Source organism: Somniosus microcephalus, chromosome 13, assembly GCF_052327205.1.
Source record: "Somniosus microcephalus isolate GS21.2 chromosome 13, FLI_Smic_1.0, whole genome shotgun sequence".
NCBI lineage: Eukaryota > Metazoa > Chordata > Chondrichthyes > Squaliformes > Somniosidae > Somniosus > Somniosus microcephalus.
Window position 1 is genome coordinate 29,155,159 of NC_140999.1, and position 19,869 is coordinate 29,175,027.

The window sequence follows — 19,869 nt, forward strand, 5'->3', positions numbered from 1 at the left end:
TAGTGTCACATTTCTGATCTATTAGTTTGAAATATCATCTCGGATTGTAGTCGAGTACGGTTGGAAATTGGTGAAAAGTGCTGAAAGTTTACATCCGTATGAAGGTGTTTACCTTGTTTATTAGGAATCTACAGCCTTGCTCACATTACTTAATCAAGTGTCTTTTTCAAACTTTTCTGCTTGAGCTCCCCCTGCAAATATTGACTCGTTTTCACAGCCCTCTGAAAAGCAGTGCTGTCGCAGTAGAAAACGTTTTTATTCATACTGTTTGTTTCCTGCGGCTTTGAACACGAGGCAAGTCGAAGCCAACTGTACCCTTCAGGTAAAGTGGAGTTAGAGGGTGGGGAATAATTGGACCAGAGCAGACAAACAATCTGGTCTCCTTTTTTAAAGTCATGCATTTTATACAATACTTTTGGTTTTCACATTTTTATAATTAAATAGCAAAAGTCGCTGAAATTTGGGAAGCCAAGAAGTAGAGTTGGTTGGAACGTTGGTGTTTCTGTGCAGTTCTGAGGAGCTGGGGGGATGCAAAACTGAGGCGCTACAACACCACCACTGGTATAATTACAACATGACCAGTTTACATGGGCAGTTTCTATTAGACGCATGGACGTAGGAATTTGTATATAATGGAAAAAGTTGACGCAAGTTTGACAAAAACAACAACCAGAAGTAAGGTTTTGGAGACCAGAAGTAGATGCAGACACAAGATTTTTGATACATTGATGCAGCAAGAGAAACGTGTTAGTAAGTCGACAAATACAGGAAAAAATATAGAATGCAGAATTCGAAGTATAGTATGTCCAGCTCTTTATGGACGGAAATATGATCTTGTAGACCCCAGTTTAAAAACCTAGAATTAAATCTGGTATGAAACTGGCTGCTCCACTGCAGGTACCAATTTTGTACATGAGTGGAAAAGTTTGTTTGCCAAGTAGACATGCAAGTTACTTTCCAGCTTTGCTAAACTAAAAATCAGCCAAATCACCATTTTTCATTTATATCTATATATCTCCAGTCACTTCTGGCTTTTTCTGTTTACTTGTTGGCTTGGATTCTTTTGTAGCTTGCTGTAGCGTTTGATACTCCTGCTGTTGAATTTGAAGTTACTGTTTTTGATAAGTTTTTTTGCTTTAAATGATTAACTGATAATTGGCAAATAGCCAATAACACACTTTTCCAGAGCAGTGTGCCTAGTTTTCACAAGATGGCAGCTTGACTGGTGGTGAATGTGACCCTTTGAAAGCACGAAACAAGACTTTCTTATGGACAGCATCTCCATTACCATGATAGAAATTTGCCTGCTGCTTCTTACTGCCAGTTTCATTCCCATGGGAGGTATTGGTTGGTAACTTGGGCCTTGATGCCCTGTTTCCACTGCAAGGTTTTCATAATTGAAAGCAACAGTATTCAAAATATCTGCTGCACTGATATAAACACTTGCCCAATTTGCTAGTTTAATAGCTTTCCTGCCACTTCAGTACTAATATCGCTCCACACCGACAATGCTAGTTCAGTGTCCCACAGACGTGCACATGATCTATTTTGTAGACTGCTGGGTAATTTTTGCATCATAATGCATATAAATTTAATGTTGTGAATTTCTGTTTCGGAACTTGTGCGTGGTTAAAAAAAATGCATGTGAAGACATTTGCTATGAGTTAACAAATTTGTTGACCTAAACTTGAAGCAAGAGAACTTTTTTTCAAAGCCAGTAAAAACTAGTATAAGAAATGTTGTTTCCAGTAGAGTTTACAGATTTTATATTTTATATTATGCATGATAGTTACATTTTTTAATGCTTGATAGTAGATCCCCTCTGGCAATGCTCTCGAGTAATCCGGAGGATAGGCTGGATAGCAGATCAGTCAGGGTTACGGAGAAGGTCAGGAAACCATGACAATCATGCAGGAGATGGGGACGTGTAGAATGTGAGCTAATCAGCACTGTGTTCTGCAGACACATCTGACAATATGTACAAACAACATTTGATTGACAAGGTCACAAGATGGATGTAGGTGAAGGTCATTTAGCCCATCTTGGCTCATGTATCCAGAAAAACCTCCTCCCCACCCCAATTATGACACCCAACTGTTTCTTCAACAATCCCAGGGTTATTACTCTGCACTGTTGTACCCAGAAATCCATTCTATGTGCTGATTACGTTTTAGGTAAAGAACAACTTCCCAATGTTGGCCTTAAATTTGTGTCTTAGCAGTTTGAACCTTTATCCCCTTGTCCCACTCTTGCACTTCTGTACTGTTCCAGATTCTCCTCCTCTGTACCACTTATTATCTTCTATACCTCGGGTTGGACATGTTGAACATCAAGTGACAAAAACCCCTAAATCTCCTTTTGAACGCGTGCTTAGCATTTTCAACATCACTCATGGACTGTGTTGCACATTTTTCATCTGTCATTACGTAGATAGATAATGCAATTAAATTCCTCTGCTGCTTTAAACCGGTGTACATTTGGAGAATTGAAAATGTATGAATTGGTCCTAATAACTATTCAAAAGTGTGATCAATAACCATGCAAGTCGCTTTGCCCTTTTCTAAGAAGGTTCTGAATCTAGCAAAATAAGCTAAAATATCTAAATAGGACTTATTGTGCTGAAGACTTGGGGGAGTGGAAGTTTTTTTCCTGCCATAGTAAGTTGTTTTTTCATTCTAAATTTGTATTGTGGAGAATTTTTTCGTGTTCAGAACCTTTATGTAATTGTTCTGTTGCGCTTGATTGGGACGGGTGTGATTTTTATGGAATTTGGAAAGCAACTTTTACAAGATAGGCATGCTTTTAGGACCAGTGAGAATCAGTAGTGAGACATTTAGTCGAATTCAGTAGAAACCCATTTGTACTGTAGTCATGGGTTCCTCAGCCGTGTGCATGGGATTTTTCTGTCAATTTACAAACCTAAGTTATGATGCTGAAATTGTAACTAAGTCTCCAGTTTGTTTGATGCCTCTATTGAAAAGCAAAAACTAGATTTTATAGGAATAAATAATCGACTACCTTTATTTGAAGCCCTTTACAGATTTTGCTGTTGAGTTGCAAGATGAAGATTTGCTAGCCTCATCAGGTTTATTTAGAATCTGATGCATGCATACCTCCTGCACAGCTGTGTTTAAAGCTGGGAAGATGCCAGAAATGGGCAGATGGCAGAGTTATTAGATGTGCATCATTCAATTCCCTTCCTGATGCTTGCTATTTAATCAGATTATAAAAAAGTCAATTTTGCTAGATTCATATTCAGCTCAGTAACCTGTTCCATTTTACCCTGATGCAAATTTAGAAAAGATGTATTGTAGTACAAGAAGATTTTGCATCTGACTTCTAGCTATGCTTACTGCCGGCAACATTGAAGCATTTTACGAATGGGAACAGATAATTACTTTTTTAAAACATACATTTATATGTTCTTCGAGGTGGAGGACTTTGGTGCTTGGGAATGGAATACTTTACATTTTGAGCGCCCAGTGTCAGCATCAAGCATTTCTAGGTTAGATCTGGCACAGTCAAACTACAGTTGTAGTCTGTGTCTTGGAGATTGCAAGCTAACTGCAGTGCTCTCTGGCATTTACCTTTTGTAATGTACAGCTGGTCTTCCTGTAAAACAACTGCACCATGGGGACCTGCCATTCCACACACCTACTGACTGGGCATGACTTTTCAGATACTTTGCATGTGTGACATAGTGACCTCGTGGTGTTGCGTCACTGCTGCAGAGGGTAGTGATGTGCATGTGTGATGATGATATGGCATCACCAGACAGGCAAATTTCCTGGTTTCAGGAAGACTCGGTAAGACCACACCAGCCTCAAGTCTTAATAAATCTAATTGGTTTATTTTAGTGAAGTTGCTGGCTACGTGTGACCTGCACTACAAGGGCTGGTAATCGAAAACCAGCATAAAACGAGCTTTAAACAGAGTAAAGTTCCCACTACTTCGTTGCAACAGTGTCCCTCAGCCCCAATCTCAAATAAGCACCCCTTCCTATACCATATTCCAGTTCCCACACCAGAAAATCAATGGCTTTTCTGAGTGTCAGTTTGGTTCCAAATTAGGGGCAGTTTTATGCTGTGTCCCCATATTTCCTGAGAACTGGAACTTGTTCTAGGACCCTTAAAGCCAGCAGCCGGGACTCTATGTTTCACTCTCGGACCGTGTTCAAATAATCCATTTAACTATATAATAATTGCACCTTTTTTGTGATAATGGTGTAATTTTGATGAGAAAAAAATGCAAATGCTGGAAATGGAAAAGGCTGAAAATATGCAGCAGTTTCTGTTCATTTCTGTAAGAGAAAAGATGGGTAATGGTATTGAGTGTGAAGCCTTTATCAGATTGTGATTTAAAATCTAATTGTTGCACATTTTTAATAGTTGAAAAAAATATAATTTAATTAAAATAAACTCTTAAATAGCCCATCTTTAAAGGTGCCATTCTCTGTATCATCCTAGTTGATATTTTACCTTTTCATGTTGCAAAGTATGTCCTTTTTTAAAACTACTTTTGTACCATTCATTACATAAATCATCAAAATTATACCATAGAAGGAGGCCATTTGGCCCATCATGCCTGTGTTGGTGCTAACTTAATATTTAAAGAATTATAGAAGGAATCTATTTGCCTGACATTCTCTGTATCCTTTTATAATAATTTTCAAATGTTTATCCAGTTCCCTTTAGTTGATATTGTCTGCTTCAATAGCCACTTGTGAGCAGACATTCAGTTTTCTCATGACCCTCTGTGAAAGAAATTCTTCGCACTTCTTCAGCAGTAATTCTTACAATCCCTTCTCTGTGCCCCTTCTTACTAGTTCACTAACCAATGGTAGCAATCCATCAACCATCATTCCTCTCTCTGCCTTCTCTAATTCATTGAAAAAGCCCCAATTTCTTTTTTTAGCTACTCGTCACAACGATACCCTCTCAATCCTTGTATCATTCCAGCGAATCTAGCTGTACAGCTTCGTCTAATGTACTTCCTATAATGGGGTACCTGGAATTGCATGCCGTACTCCAGCTGTGATCTAATCACAGTCTTGTACAAATTCAACATTGTTTTCTTGATTTTTGTATTCAAAGTCCTGTGTATGAAATCTAGAATACCATTTGCCTTTTTATGGCCTTTTCTACCTGCGCTCCCATCTTTTAAAGATTTAAATATTTCTGCAAACTGAGATCTCTGTTCCTCTTCACTTAAGAATCTTGCTATTTAGGGTATACATACTGCCTTTCATTGTTTTTTAACCAAATGTACTATCTTTTGCATTCCCCTACACCTATCTGCCCCCTCTGCTAGCATGGCTATGTCTTGCAATCTCCTGCCTGTTTGTGCCCATTTGGTATCCTCAAACTTTGTCATTCGTCTGGTGCCTTTGCCCAAATTGCTTACATAAAGAGAAACCAAAATGGTTGTTGCAGTGCCGGGAAAAATTCAACATTGTTTCCACACGGGCGGCAGCGGTTCAAGAAGGCAGCTCGCCACCACCTTCTCTGGCAATTAGGGATGGGCAATAAATGCTGGTATTGCCAACGACGCCCACATCCCAGGAACAAATTATTTTAAAAGTAGCCTTTTATGATCTGTAGTTATTGTTGCCTTTAAAGTTTACTTCCAAGATTTAGAAAATGCTATTGGATTTCATTAGAGATCCAAAAGTAGTGTACATGAAAGCCTGTAGATCAGATAGTCCCCTCCTTCTACCCCCCCCCCCCCCCCAACCAACCCCTTTGGAGGATAGGTGTAGCCGTGTATTAAGAATTGAAGGAACATCAAAGACATCTAGGGGAAACGTTGCCAATGTAGTTCAGCAAGGACGGGGGGTGATGGGCAAGTCGTATGGTGTGGGACAAGATACTGACCGCTGAGTTGGACTTTATGGCGGGTGAAGGAAGGGAGGCTGAGAAGCCGGGCATTGAAACAATTGATCCTAGAGGTCACAAAATCATAGATGAGGGTTTTGGTGGTGGTGGTGAAGTAGGATCAGACAATGTTTCTGAGGTGCAGGTTAGCGGTCTTGGTGATGGACAGGATGTGGGGTTCAAAGCTCCACTCTGGATTGTATGGAATGCTGAGGTTTTGCACCGCTGGGGAGAGAGATGTGGTAAGGATGTTAATTTATTTGGGGTGTGGGGTCAATACAATGGGTTTGGTCTTTCATTGGAGGAAATGTTGTCTCTTCCACAACTTTGTCAGGAAACACAGCAGTGGCCAAGGGACAGGTTAGACAGGCAGCATTGGGTGTCGTCAGCATGCTTGTCTGGTGAATATTTACAGAGCTGGATTAAGCTTTTGCTATTTGCGTTTGAAATTTATAGGTTTACCACTTGACTCATTGAGCTGCCTGCATTGCGCTGACCAAAACCAGAGCGGAAATTTGATTTTTTTTTTTTTAACGCAGCAAGCTGTTATGATCTGGAATGCACTGCCTGAAAGAGTGGTGGAAGCAGATTCAATAATAACTTTCAAAAGAGAATTGGATATATACTTGAAAAGCAAAAAGTTGCAGGGCTAGGGGGCAGGAGGTGGGACTAACTGGATAGCTCTTTCAAAGAGCCGGCACAGACATGATGGGCCGAATGACGATCTCCTGTGCTGTACGATTCTATGAGCTCATGGAAGAATATTTCACCATAAGGAAATTGGGTTTTAGTCTTTATGGCTGGTGGTTTTTTCTCAGCCGTACAGTTAAAATATTGGTAGTTTTTAGGCTTGTTCCCCTGCTCATCTTGTCATTCCACAGATAACTGAAGGTAACGCTCCATACTCATGAATAGCTTGGGGGTTGTGCTCACTGCCTGTTTGGGATTCTGATATCCCTGCAAACAGACACTTTGTAAATTCCTGTTAGAATTTGGGGATCCTGTTATCTCCTTATGTGGCTCAGTGTCAAATTTTGTTTGTGAAGCGCCTTGGGATGTATTACTATGTTAAAGGCACTATATAAATGCAAGTTGTTGTTGTTGGTTTGATCCAAAAATTACATTCAGCATGTCCTACATCTAGAAGGTCGTGTTTTGTGAATAAACCCTTTCCTGCTTGGGCTTCGGGAGCTTTTGCTGTTCAGTGAGAATGTGCCATTTTGGTTGGGAGGGTTAAAGAATGAGGATCACCTGTGCCAACAGCGAGATATATGAGGTCTTGAATAATGCTTATCTTGCTTCATTTTCATGGGAGGGGGTTTCAAGCGCGTGTGGAAATTAGATCTGAAAGCCCCGTCGGTGTCAACCAAGACTGCAGTAAATCATGTGTTGTCTACAACACATTCATCCAAGGAGCTCATACTGTTACAGGGACATTAAACCCGGTGGTGATGTTGAGCAGTCCTTTCATTGCGTTACTTGCACTGATTTTTACTGACTTCTCTACTGTTGCTTATTTGCTGTGTTGAGAGCATTCCCTACCGATTTATCTCAACCCCTGAGCTGCTCTAACCTTTTTTTTCTTTTTAAGGATCTGGTTCTTGTGTATGTACCTTTAAGAGAATAACTGGTCTCAGACTGCAGTACCGGCAGTGACTGCCCCTGTATAAAAGGCGCTAGTGAGCCTCTGTTTTTAGTTTCACTATGGACTTCCACCAGTAAAGACTTATTTTGTTCACTCCTGCTGTCCGTGTCTCAATTATTCACGGACGTAACACTGGCGATGAGTAAGAAACGAACTTACCTGCAACTCGGCAGCACCTCAGACGACGTTATTGAAGGTCGAAGCCAGAAGAAAGAAAAAAAAAATCCAAAGAAACTCGAGAAACGGGCGTCGACCGTGGGCAACCGCCCTCCAAATCGTCGGATTGAAAACTTGCAGGAGAGACTGTCCAGAGCCAGGCTTGGTTCTCCAGTCTGTGGTTTCCCAGCTAATCGGGCTGGTGGCAGGTAGTGCACTGATCCTTCCTGGGCTGCGGCGGGCTAGAGCTCGATCGGGTGGCTTTTCAACGGGGCCGGGCAGCGAGTCGGGAAGCAAAGAGAGCGAGAGAGGGTGGAGCACACAGGGCGCGGCCGGTGCTTCGAAGCCGGGCAGCGTTCGGACCTAAGAAGAGGGAGGGAAGTGTCCCAGAGGGTCCGCTCCACGACGGGAAAATAATAAAAGAAACAAAATCAATATTAAACGTGCAAGAAACCGTGGAAAGCAGCGCTAACAACAGCGGGGAAGAAGGCAAAGCGCGGGAGGCGCCATTTTGTTAAATCGGGGAAGAAGGCAAAGCACGGGAGGCACCATTTTAGATTTGCAAGATGCCGAAGACTGGCTGTATCACTGCTTTTGATAATACAATAGAGGACTGGACCACGTATCTGGAAAGAGTAGAGGTATATTTCGAGGCAAACGAAATAGCGGAGGGGAAAAAGGCCTCGATATTGCTAAACTTAATGGGCGCTGGAACGTACGGCCTATTGCGGGACCTGATTACTCCAGCCAAACCGAAGGCGAAGAGTTTGAACGAAATTGTTGCTGTCCTACAGGATCACTTAAACCCTGCACCGCTGTTGATAGCAGAAAGATTTAAATTCCACAGGAGAACTCCGCACAAAGATGAGAGCAATGCTGAGTATCTTACGGAACTACGCAAGCTATCAAAGCACTGCCAGTTCGGAGCAGGACTGGCAGATACCCTACGGGACAAATTTGTCTGTGGACTCCTGAGTGAAGGAACACAGAAGAAGTTACTCTCGGAGAAAGAGCTGATGCTAGATAAGGCTTTCAGCGTGGCAGTATCGTATGAAGCAGCAGCCAGGGGAGCTGCAGAAATTCAACAAAAACCACAGGAATACGGCACCCACGAAATGACACGGGGATTTGCAAAATGTTATCGCTGCGGCAGAACTAACCATGACCAGAAGGACTGCTGGTCCAAAGACAAAATATGCAGGCAATGCGGGAAGATGGGACACATTGCACGAGTTTGCAGGTCTGGGAAGAAGACCAGCGACAACAAAAAGGCTACTAAGGAACCGTACAAGAAAGTACAAAAGATGACGGACAGTAGTTCCGAAGACCAGATGAGCGATAGTGAATCCGGGAACAGGAGACTAAGCTGTCTCAAACTTCACAATGTAATCGCAAAAGAGGATCACCGAACCATTTGGGTCACCCTCACGATAGCAGGGTCCCAAGTTAAAATGGAATTGGATACAGGATCAGCGCTAACCATCATGAATCGGCAAGACTGCGAGCGGCTATTTTCATACATACCCTTGAGAGAGACATCCATCGTCTTGACGACGTATACGGGGCAAAAAGTATACCCCAGAGGAAAAATAAGGGTGCCTGTCGAATACAATGGCAAGAAAATACGGAAATTGTATCTCTACATACTGCCAAATGGTGGACCACCGTTACTGGGATGGGAATGGATCAGGAAGATAAACTTAGATTGGCATTCCATTCATGCAATGACGGTGGACGGTAAAAAAGATGAAGACGTCACTCCTGGACGATTGTCAACAATCTTAGCTAACGCCAAAGAGGTATTTCAACAGGAACTGGGCACGCTTAAAGGCGTAACCGCCTCGATAAAAATAGAAGAGAATGCAGTTCCCAAGTTTTTCAAAGCAAGACCGGTACCATATGCAATTCGCCCAGCCGTCGAGGCAGAGCTGGAGAATCTGGAGAAGGCGGGCGTGTTGTCTAAGGTCGACTGGAGCGAGTGGGCGACACCCATCGTTCCTGTCATGAAGAAAACGTTAAGCAATAAGTCCGGGGAGCCAAGGAAGATTCGCATCTGTGGGGATTTCAAGGTGACGGTGAACCCAGTCCTTCACACAGTACAATATCCTCTTCCAAGGATAGAAGACATCTTCGCCTCGCTTCTGGAGGGAAGCGTTTTACAAAAATTGACCTAGCACAAGCATATTTGCAGATGGAGGTTGAGTCCTCTAGGAAGTATCTCACGATAAACACTCACGAAGGTCTTTACCAGTATCATCGATTGGTATTCGGAGTAGCATCGGCTCCGGCGATATGGCAAAGAGCGATGGAACAAGTCCTGCAAGGGATTCCGGGGACTCAGTGTTACTTGGACGACATCCTTGTGACAGGTGAAGTTGACAGTGAACACCTTAACAACCTAGAACAGGTGCTCACTAGACTACGGGAACATGGGCTGCGAGCCAACCACCCCAAGTGCGAATTTTTTAAGAAACAGATATCGTATTGTGGCCACGTGATTGATGAAGAGGGGTTACATAAGTCCCCTGACAAAATTGAAGCGGTTGTTAAGGCCCCAGCGCCTGAAAATGTGTCGCAACTGAGGTCATTCCTCGGATTGGTGAATTACTACCATAAGTTTTTGTCGACAATTCTGCACCCACTGAACGCCCTGCTACGAACGGGGGTAGCATGGAAATGGAGCGATGATTGTAAGCGTGCTTTTCAGAAGAGTGAGGACTTAATCACTTCAAAGGAAGTTTTGGCTCACTACAACCCAGCACTGCCAATCAGGCTGGCGTGTGATGCATCTCCCTACGGCATTGGGGCGGTACTGTCACGTAAATTCCTTGATGGTTTAGAGAGGCCGATAGCTTTTGCGTCACGCTCGTTAACTTCTGCCGAGCGTAACTACGCCCAGATTGACAGAGGCCCTCAGCCTAGTGTGGGGGGTGAAAAAGTTCAATCACTACCTGCACGGTCAAAAATTTACTCTACTAACCGATCATCAACCTCTTGTCTCCATTTTCAACCCTCAGAAGGGCGTACCGATAATGACAGCACAACGGCTGCAGAGATGGTCCCTTTTCCTAGGGGCACACCAATATGACATCGAGTACAAAGGAACTAAACAGCATGGAAATGCTGATGGATTGTCACGTCTACCGTTGCCGACGGTGGAAGAAGACGACCTTGCAGTGGATCCAATGGAGTTATTCCACTCGACCATAGTCGAATGTCTCCCTGTGACGAATGCAAACATAGAAAAGGAAACACGGAATGACCCGACACTATCACGGGTCTATGATTTAACGGTGAAGGGATGGCCAGCACATGGCGAACCACTGCTGCCAGCATTCTCGCCAAGAAGAGAACAGCTGTCAGTGTACAGAGGAACCTTGATGTGTGGATCCAGAGTAGTAATTCCACCTAAGTTGACGGATAGAGTGCTCAATGAGCTTCATGAGGGTCATCTGGGTGGGGTAAAAATGAAGAACTTAGCCAGAGCGTTTGTGTGGTGGCTGGGAATCGATAGAGAAATCGAAGAGATGACCAAGAGCTGTGCAGGATGCCAGAAGGTCCAAAACGCCCCACCACACGTCCCTCTACATCCATGGGAGTGGTCCTCATCTCCATGGCAAAGGGTACACATTGATTTTGCTGGTCCCTTCATGGACTCGATGTTTTTAATTGCGGTGGATGCACATTCAAAGTGGCCAGAGGTAATAAAAATGTCCTCAACCACCACGGAAAAAACTATCACAGTTTTACGAACCATATTCGCCAGGAATGGGCTGCCTGAACAGATTTGCTCTGACAATGGACCACAGTTTGTGTCTGAAGAGTTCCGGAGGTTCTTAAAGAACAATGGTGTTAAGCATTACACATCTGCCCCATATCATCCAGCCACTAATGGATTGGCCGAGAGGTTTGTCCAAACATTCAAGAAGGCTATCAAGGCAATGTGTATAATGAAGATATACCCCTACAACACAAGGTGGACAACTTCTTGTTTGCCTACCGGAATGCGACACGTGGTTACCAACCAAACTCCAGCCATGATGTTCTTCAATCGAAGACTACGATGCCACTTGGATTTGGTTAAACCAAACGTCCGAAGAGATGTGGAGAACAGGCAGTTTCAGAATATGAATGAAAGGCCGACCAGGAGTTTTAAGATAGGTCAACCAGTTTTGGCCCGGGACTACCGCACTGAGAAATGGCAGCCAGGAACGATTTGTACACGACAAGGACCTCTCATGTATACCGTGGACGTTGGGGAGAGCATTGTAAGACGCCATGCTGACCAGATTCTAGAGTCACTGGAAAATGTCAACTCCACACCACGATCTGATACACCTGGTAATGAAATCGACGTTCCAATTGCAGCTACCGCAGAACCGGTAATATTGGAAGCAGATGAACCAAACCACGACATTGATCCCGACTCAACATTGCCAGAAGAACCTGATACCCCAAAGAGGCGTTACCCAGATAGAATCAGGAAGCCTCCTCAAAGACTGAACTTATAATTGCTTAAACTTAACCAATGTATCTAGCAACAGTAATTGTGATTGTAATTAGTTATCATTTAGTTGTTAAATGAATGTTATGTACTGTTTATCTAAAAGGGGAGGAATTGTTGTGTATGTACCTTTAAGGGAATAACTGGGCTCAGACTGCAGTACCGGCAGTGACCACCCCTGTATAAAAGGCGCTAGTGAGCCTCTGTTTTTAGTTTCACTATGGACTTCCACCAGTAAAGACTTATTTTGTTCACTCCTGCTGTCCGTGTCTCAATTATTCACGGACGTAACAGTTCTGACTACTGGTTATACTTTTTATGAGGCCTGTCCTGCATTATTTGTTTCATCACATGGTTTTTACATTTATCAGTGATTTGTGTATAGCACTTTTAGAAGTGAAAACATTTGCAAATTAGACCCACTATACTATAGAGTGCTCTGGCAAGGATAGAGAAAGGGTATTCTCTTTAAAAGAGGAAAAATAAGGAACAAAACTGTTTTAAGATTTAGTAGTGTGTATGTGCTTTGATTTTTCTTCCTTAGAACTTGTTCCATGTAGAACTGGTGGTGATTTAAAAGTGAATAAATTTGTTTTTTCTCAGCTGTACAGTTAAAATATTGGTTGGAAAGTATTTTGGCTTTGGTTGCTATAATATTACTGCACAAAACCACAAGGGCATATGTAACTGCAATGTTGTACTTTTTTTGATGTATCTGACCATTCCGTTTTGAACTTTTTTTTGGTGATCAAAGTCTGGGGAATTCATCTGAACAAGAGTGACTGAATCAAGGCAGCTGTCCCATCAAGAAAGGGGGGGGGGAAACTTGCATTTACATAGAACCTTTCACATCCTCAGGATTGTCCAAATGAATGAATTACTCTTGAAGTTCAGCCACTTAAGTAGGCAAATGTGGAAACTAATTGGTGCACTGCAAAAATCCCACAAACAGCAATGCATTGAATGACCAGCTAATCAAGACCACTGATTTGAACTTTTCATAGAGAGAAAAACTAAATTGTGATTCCAAAACACCAGAAAAGGTTTCTGTAATGTCTTGTAATATAAACAGAATATGATTTATGCAGTCACCATGAACCGTTGGGCACAGTTATAAATGAATATAGTCAAGGAATGCAATGCCCCAAAACAAAAGTTACAAAATCCCTGAATCGCATGCAGTGAAAACCTGTCCATCGTGGTATCAATTGGCAAAAGAAATCTGCTGTGCTCAATATTGAACATGTTCAGGAAAAATATTGGTGGCAAGATAAACTCATTTTAAGGCAGCAATATCCTTGCAGCTGTAGAGGTGTTTGTAGGCATGCTTCTCGAGGGCAATTAGGGATGGGCAATAAATGCTGGCCTTGCCAGCGACGCCCACATCCCATAAACTAATATTTTAAAAACAATGCTTAACCCTGCTAGACGTTTGTGCCAATGGAGGTTAGAAATGAGGACGAGGGAGATGAAATGCCCATTTTATGTTGAGGGGGGGGACACCTCTTCAGGTATTGTAAACGATTATGATTATGATCATATGAATTATGAGAGAAACCATTTATTTCAAAATCCTTGGAACTAATTAGTGAGCGAGAGATTGAATTATTTGGGTTAAAATGGCAAATACTGGAAAGACCATGACCCAATTTTTAACATCAATATTTACATAAATTTATTTTGTCCTCCCAATGCAGGTCTACGCCTCCACATCAAGTGAAGAATATAGTAGAGATTCAGCTGGGTATTCTTCATCCAAACCTTCAGGTTCTGTATTTCCAGGCTCTTTCTATATCCAAGGTAAAGGCTAATTATGGATAGTTGATTAATCAGTATTGAAATGGCTAACGCTTTGTGTTTTCTCTAACTCACAGTTGACTCATGATTCACAACTGATTGTGGAAAATATATTTTCAATACACCCAATATTGTTAATGCATAACTATGCTTTTGAGTAACCTGCTATGCTATATTTAGGGAAAATGTGCTTTTAGGAAAAAGGCCATTTGGTAATTTGCATAGTTTTATTTTCTGTACACTTTTTCATTGCTTAAAAACACCTCTGTGGAATATTACCCAAATAAAACCAAATCACATTTTAAAAAGTATTAAAATTTAGCAATGGAAAGGAAACTCAATAATAACACACCAGAAAGAAAACCAAATTTATGTGCTGATAAAACTGAATTTACTCGTAGAAATTGATTGTAAAATTCTGTACAGGAGCCCTAGTCTGATAAAGTTGGCTTTGCAGGGAAAATTCGATAAGGAATGAAATCTAAATATTAATGGGACTACGGGTTCTTCCTCATCCTCCTACATTCTATGGGTATTGGTCAAAACCAGTATAGCACAAGAATATTTTCAGATGCTTGAGCCTTTGAGTGCAATTCTCCTATATAGCCTCTAGCACCGTTTCCTCTGTTTTGTTTGCTCCTATGTGTGGGGCTTATATCTTGGCCAACAATTTTTGGTTAGGGAGCTAAGGATGATTTGTAAGTGTGAGGGTTAAGTACAGCAAGGTCTTTTCAACAGTCTGCCTGAGGTACAAAAAAATGTCAGTTATAATTGGCGCTTTTATTGGCTTTCCACCAACCATGATTTTGAAGTCTGGAGCTTACAGTTCGTCTAATAATCTAAATGACTAATGGCTGAAGCATCAATCTCTGGCCAATGCCGAGACTTGATGTCATTTTGCTCACTTGATTCTTCTCCTCCCGCCTCTTGTGCAGAGAGAAATCTTCCAAAGTGCATCGCACTTCACTTGAGCTAGTGCACTGGCTCAGAATGGCAAATATTTCTTGTATCTCACAGCAACGAGACCAGGTCAGTTGGAACGGAGACTAGGGCCCCGATTTCACCAGCTGTGGCAAGTTCGGAGCAGACAGCGGCCGCAAACTCCGCACCCGTCTTCATCCCGCCTCCACTGAGTGATTTACCCCTGACTGGGCTTGTTAAGCCTACCGTGCGAGGTTCCCGGCCAATGAAAAAGAAGCGGGTCTGATGACACGTCATCAGCTGGTTTCCTTAAAGGGGCCATGTCCACATTCATTTTGACAGTTGTGCTGTCAGTGTTCTACAGCATTGAGGTGCTACAAACACTGCACAAAGGTGCAAGGCTGCACCCAGGCTCTCCCATGACTCCCTCCATATGTTTATGGAGAGAGTCACAGCACATAGGGAGGTCCTCTTCCCTTCCAATGGCAGAAGAGACCTCCCCAGGAGATCAACGCAGCCTGATTGCATAGGAGGACACAAGCAGGGATGTTGTCAGGAAGACCAGGCTGCAGTGGCGCAAACCTTTCAATGACCAAAGTAGATCACGAAACGTTAGTACAAAGCCACACTCAACCTCATCCTGCTGTGCCACTCATCACATCCCCATCACTCTGCCTTCCCTACCCTACTCCTGCACATCCTTACTCACACCAACTTACCTTGCACCTCCACCCATCCCTCTCTATTTACATTATCACTTCTCCATCTCACTAGCCACTCCTCACACTCGCCCTCATCCTAGTCCAATCATACCAACCAACACACAAGGGTAGGCACTTGGGTGTTTTAGCCAATGGTCATGTAAACTTTTTGTTAATGTGTTGTCAAGCATTGAAATCCTTATTGTCACCACTTTGCCTTCTTGGACAGATTTGTGTGCACCTTTGAAAGTGTCTTAGTTGCAGTAAATGGTGAGACCTAATGGTACCCCCCGCAATGGTGATGAATGTGAAAGGAATAGCTTGGACATTGTAGGGATGCTTTATGGCGCTGTTGTGGGGTGGTGCCAACCTGGTGCATCATGTGGCAGCCAGGGTGTACAGTGTTAAGTGAAGCTAATCTGGACATGGTGAGTCCATCGCTGGCATCCCAGGCAGAAATGTGCACGGGTAATGATGCCCTGTGTCCAGTGCAGCATCAGTTGATTGTGGAGAAGGTTGGTGTGGATGTTGGTACTGCTGGTGTGCCCGGTGATGCTGGTGTTTGGGCTGATCGTATTGGGATTCTGAAGACCAAGGTGAGATTTTTTTCCAAGGGCATCGATGCTGATGCTATAGATGGCAGGTGAGGTTGAGATGACGGAAGTAATCTGTCAGTGTTGAGATTGGTTGTTCCAAGGAGGTGACCGTGGATAGAGAGATTACTCCAAACACTTCAAAAGTGCATAAAGCTCAAAAGTGGGTTCTAAGTACTGAAGGCTGAAGCTTCTGAGATTGGAGAGTGACCAGCTGTAAAATGGCAGGTTTTAAACCACTTTTGCAGCTGTCGCCTAGTGAAAGAAATGGAGAGTTTTTCAGAACCCGACATAATTACATGGCGTGATCCCCGAGCGACGGGAGCCTCGTGGAAAACTTGGCAAAATGCTTTGGAGCTGGGAAAATGGGGATTTCATTACTTTAAACACCCTCCTAACAAGCACAATTGAATGACTCGCCGCTTAGTGCCGTGTCTGCAAAGCACAGGCAGAACTGGCACTAGAGAAACTGACAAGGAGGTGGGTTCAGAGCGGGACACTGGCCCGCTGTCAATCCTTTTGATTTTGACAGCAGACCTGCCTCCAAACCCCCGCCCTCTTAGTGCCGGCAGAATTCAGCCCTTGGGGTGTAATTGATGTTTTGACCTCTTCTGTGGGTATGGATGATTCAAGAGAAGACTTCTGGTAATCATAGATGGAGCTGGAGCTCATCGAGCATCTTTTAAGGTGCGTACTAGAATAATGGGTCTGGGTCAGCTCGGATTTTTGTGAAAACGGTAACTGAATGAAACACAGTGGAATCCTGTTTTTCATTGTACATCTTCACAAACTGAAAACAGTTTCTAGTTTTGTCTCTAAAGATGCTACTAATTCTGATCTGCAGTGTGACTTAGAGTGGTGACCGTGGGCTTTATGTTGCAATTGAAGAGAACTGCTAGAAAAATTGAGGTTCTAAGTGAATTTGTTCATCTATACAGTTTGATCCCAGAGTTTTTGCTGCAGGCCTGTAGTCATGGTAACCCAGTTGTATCTACGGAGGTTTCAGATGTACTGGGGCAGTTGCCTGGTTTGAATATCCTCACAGGAGTGAGCCAGAAGAGCCCTGTACCACATGGCACTTAATTTCAAAACTTCTTGTGAACCTGGAGAAATTCCAAATTGAATCTTCCTAGGATACCCACTTCATAACTTCAAACAGATTAGAATTTCCAGGGGGCAGTTTTTTTTTCTGGTATTCAGTGCACACTACGCAACTTAAACAGAACATAGTTCCCTCAGAGTTCTGGTATGGTTTTTAACTGTTTATTCCAGGCTGTTTGTCATTCTCACCTGAAACTCTTAATGCCATGAGCAACCCTTACCTCTATTCAGTTTTAGAAGGTGAATAAACTGGACATTTTCCTGAAAGCAGCCACTACTTTCTCTGCCTCAATGCAGGGGCTTCAGTATCTGGACAGGGAGCTCACCTGGAGATGGACGCACCCATGGTGCAACTCGCCAGTCAGCTATCAGTTGAACATCTGTCTTAATCAGCAGAACCTCAACATCCTGGGTAACCCTTGAAGTATTGTGTTATCCATAAAGCCAGCTGCAGCCATCATATATATTGCAGGCAATTGAAAAGATCTGGTTTGAGGGCTGAGAAGAGGATTCTGCAATTTACAGTATCTCCATAATCCTGTTGTAGAACATGGCTAAGGACCAGCCCCTTCAGCATACTAGTTGTAGCCAAATGTCTTTCTACTTAAAAACGTTTAGTAAGGAAATATCCCTCTGGCTGTGAGTATACAGTAAATGAGAAAACAAGTTCTGTTCTAGTTTTAGTCTGTCCATCGTTTTTAGTCGCACAAGAATAAGGCACACGGTCCTGCTAAAGCTTTCCACATACTGAATACATTGGATCTTATTGGGGTTCCTTCACTTTGGTGTTCTGCACTATACTAAAGCTAGATTGTTATGACCACAGTACAGTAAAAACTTTTAATGGTCGAGAACCTGATCAGTAAAGAAAAGGTGATTTTTTTTTTGTTCTTTAATTCTTTTCAATTCTTCACTTAACAATGTTCAATAAAAAAAAGATTGGTTAGAGATGTAGCTTAATGGGCATCAATTAGAATGGAGGAAGAAGATTTAGCCAATTTTTAAAAATGACCCTTTTCCTGAATATTGTGCACGTCTGCATGAGCCACCTGGTGTTAACAGCAAGTGCTCCTCGATGAGGTATGGATTATGAGATGCAGATGAAAATTCCTTCTAGTCTGCCCCAACAATGAGGTGGTAACCTAACCTCGGAAGAGCACCCTCCACAGCACTAGTTGTATATTTCCATCTCCCGTGCCAAGACCTCCTGTGGCCTATCTGACTGAGATTGTACAATTCATGCTGAATTTGGGACACTTTTGGCTGTAGGCTCATTGCCCAATAGGAACTGAATTAGGACTGTAAACTCATTCCACGTTAAGGAAGCTTTTATCCCACCAGTCTGGACTAGATTCAACTTTAACTCCCAAAGCTGAAGAGTGTATAATCAGCTACATCAGACTCCAAACCATTGTTTTTTTTCTGCACCAATATGAACAGATCCTAATGATCCTCATTAGATTGTAGGGTTCACCCATGGAATGTAGAGGATAACCTCAAAGAACAAAAATGCTTCGCCCAAAAGCGATTAATCTACTTTTATTTTGTTTTATCTGGATTTTAAGATCAGCCATGTATGCAGATAAATGTGTGAATAATTAAACTTCTTTCATTCCTGTGGGCCGCATATGTTTAAATAAGCTCGTCATTGCATTCTAGATGGTATTCACAATGGTCCTGATGTTTGGAACTCATCCAGTGGAATGGGTCAGCCAGGATATGGAGGATTGATGGGAAATTCTTCATCACATTTGTCCCAATCTGGTGGCTACAGCAACCTTCATCCACATGAGCGCCTGGTAAGTAATCTCTATCTCCAGAATGGTGGTTCAAGGCTAGAAATGCTTGTTTTTTTCCATCTAATGTTAGAAAATGAAAACATTCCTCTTGGTTGTATGGGATTTTAGTATGTGGTAAAACTGTTACATTGTGAATTTCACATTTTGTATAAAAATCCAAGCAATAAAACTGATTTTATTTGTGCAATTTAATTGGATTGTAGTTACATTATCACTCAATCGTTTGACCAGTGCTGAGAATGCGAACACAAGTTATGGTATGCACAGTGTTAAATTCAGTGTTGAAAGCCTCTGGAAATAGATCATTTTAAATGAGTAAGCTCATACAAATTTATTCAGAGTTCTTTTAAGATAAGCTCTGAGCGAGCCAAAGCGATTTTAGAATTGCTATTAAAGAACTGCTAAAATTATGGCTTTTTTTCAAGCCAACCTAACAGCATTTATGGCTGAGTAGTCTAGCTTGGCATGTTTAAATTTAAATATTGCATGTGTACTCTGAGTGTCTTGAGCTTATGAATGATGGGTCACCTGTGAGGCTGGATTTTCCTGGGTTCCACTCGCACGGTGCGGGGTGGGCCCGGGAGACGGCGGGAAACCCGGAAGTTCAGGTTTCCCGGTATGCAGACCAGGAGTCCACAGGACCAGGTAAGTGCTGGGCCCAGGATAGTTGTGGGGGGGGGGGGGATCTGATTCCCCCAAGCCCGGGGTTGAGTCCTGAACCCGGGGTGGGGATGAGTGATCGAACCCTGACCCAGAGGGTGCAGGCTGATGTTGGGCGA

General features: G+C 42.7%; 1 protein-coding gene across 11 annotated transcripts in view; it reads left to right on the top strand.

The window, feature by feature from the left end:
* The window catches only part of LOC147108167 (transcription factor E2-alpha-like), a 153,893-nt gene that overhangs the window by 95,662 nt on the left and 38,362 nt on the right, over positions 1–19,869 (top strand). For all 11 annotated transcript variants that reach the window (XM_086004692.1, XM_086004687.1, XM_086004686.1 and 8 more), the window contains 2 exons: positions 13,876–13,978; positions 18,951–19,090. In XM_086004692.1, the coding sequence (XP_085860818.1) occupies positions 13,876–13,978; positions 18,951–19,090 (243 nt within the window). The remainder of the gene's footprint in view (positions 1–13,875; positions 13,979–18,950; positions 19,091–19,869) is intronic.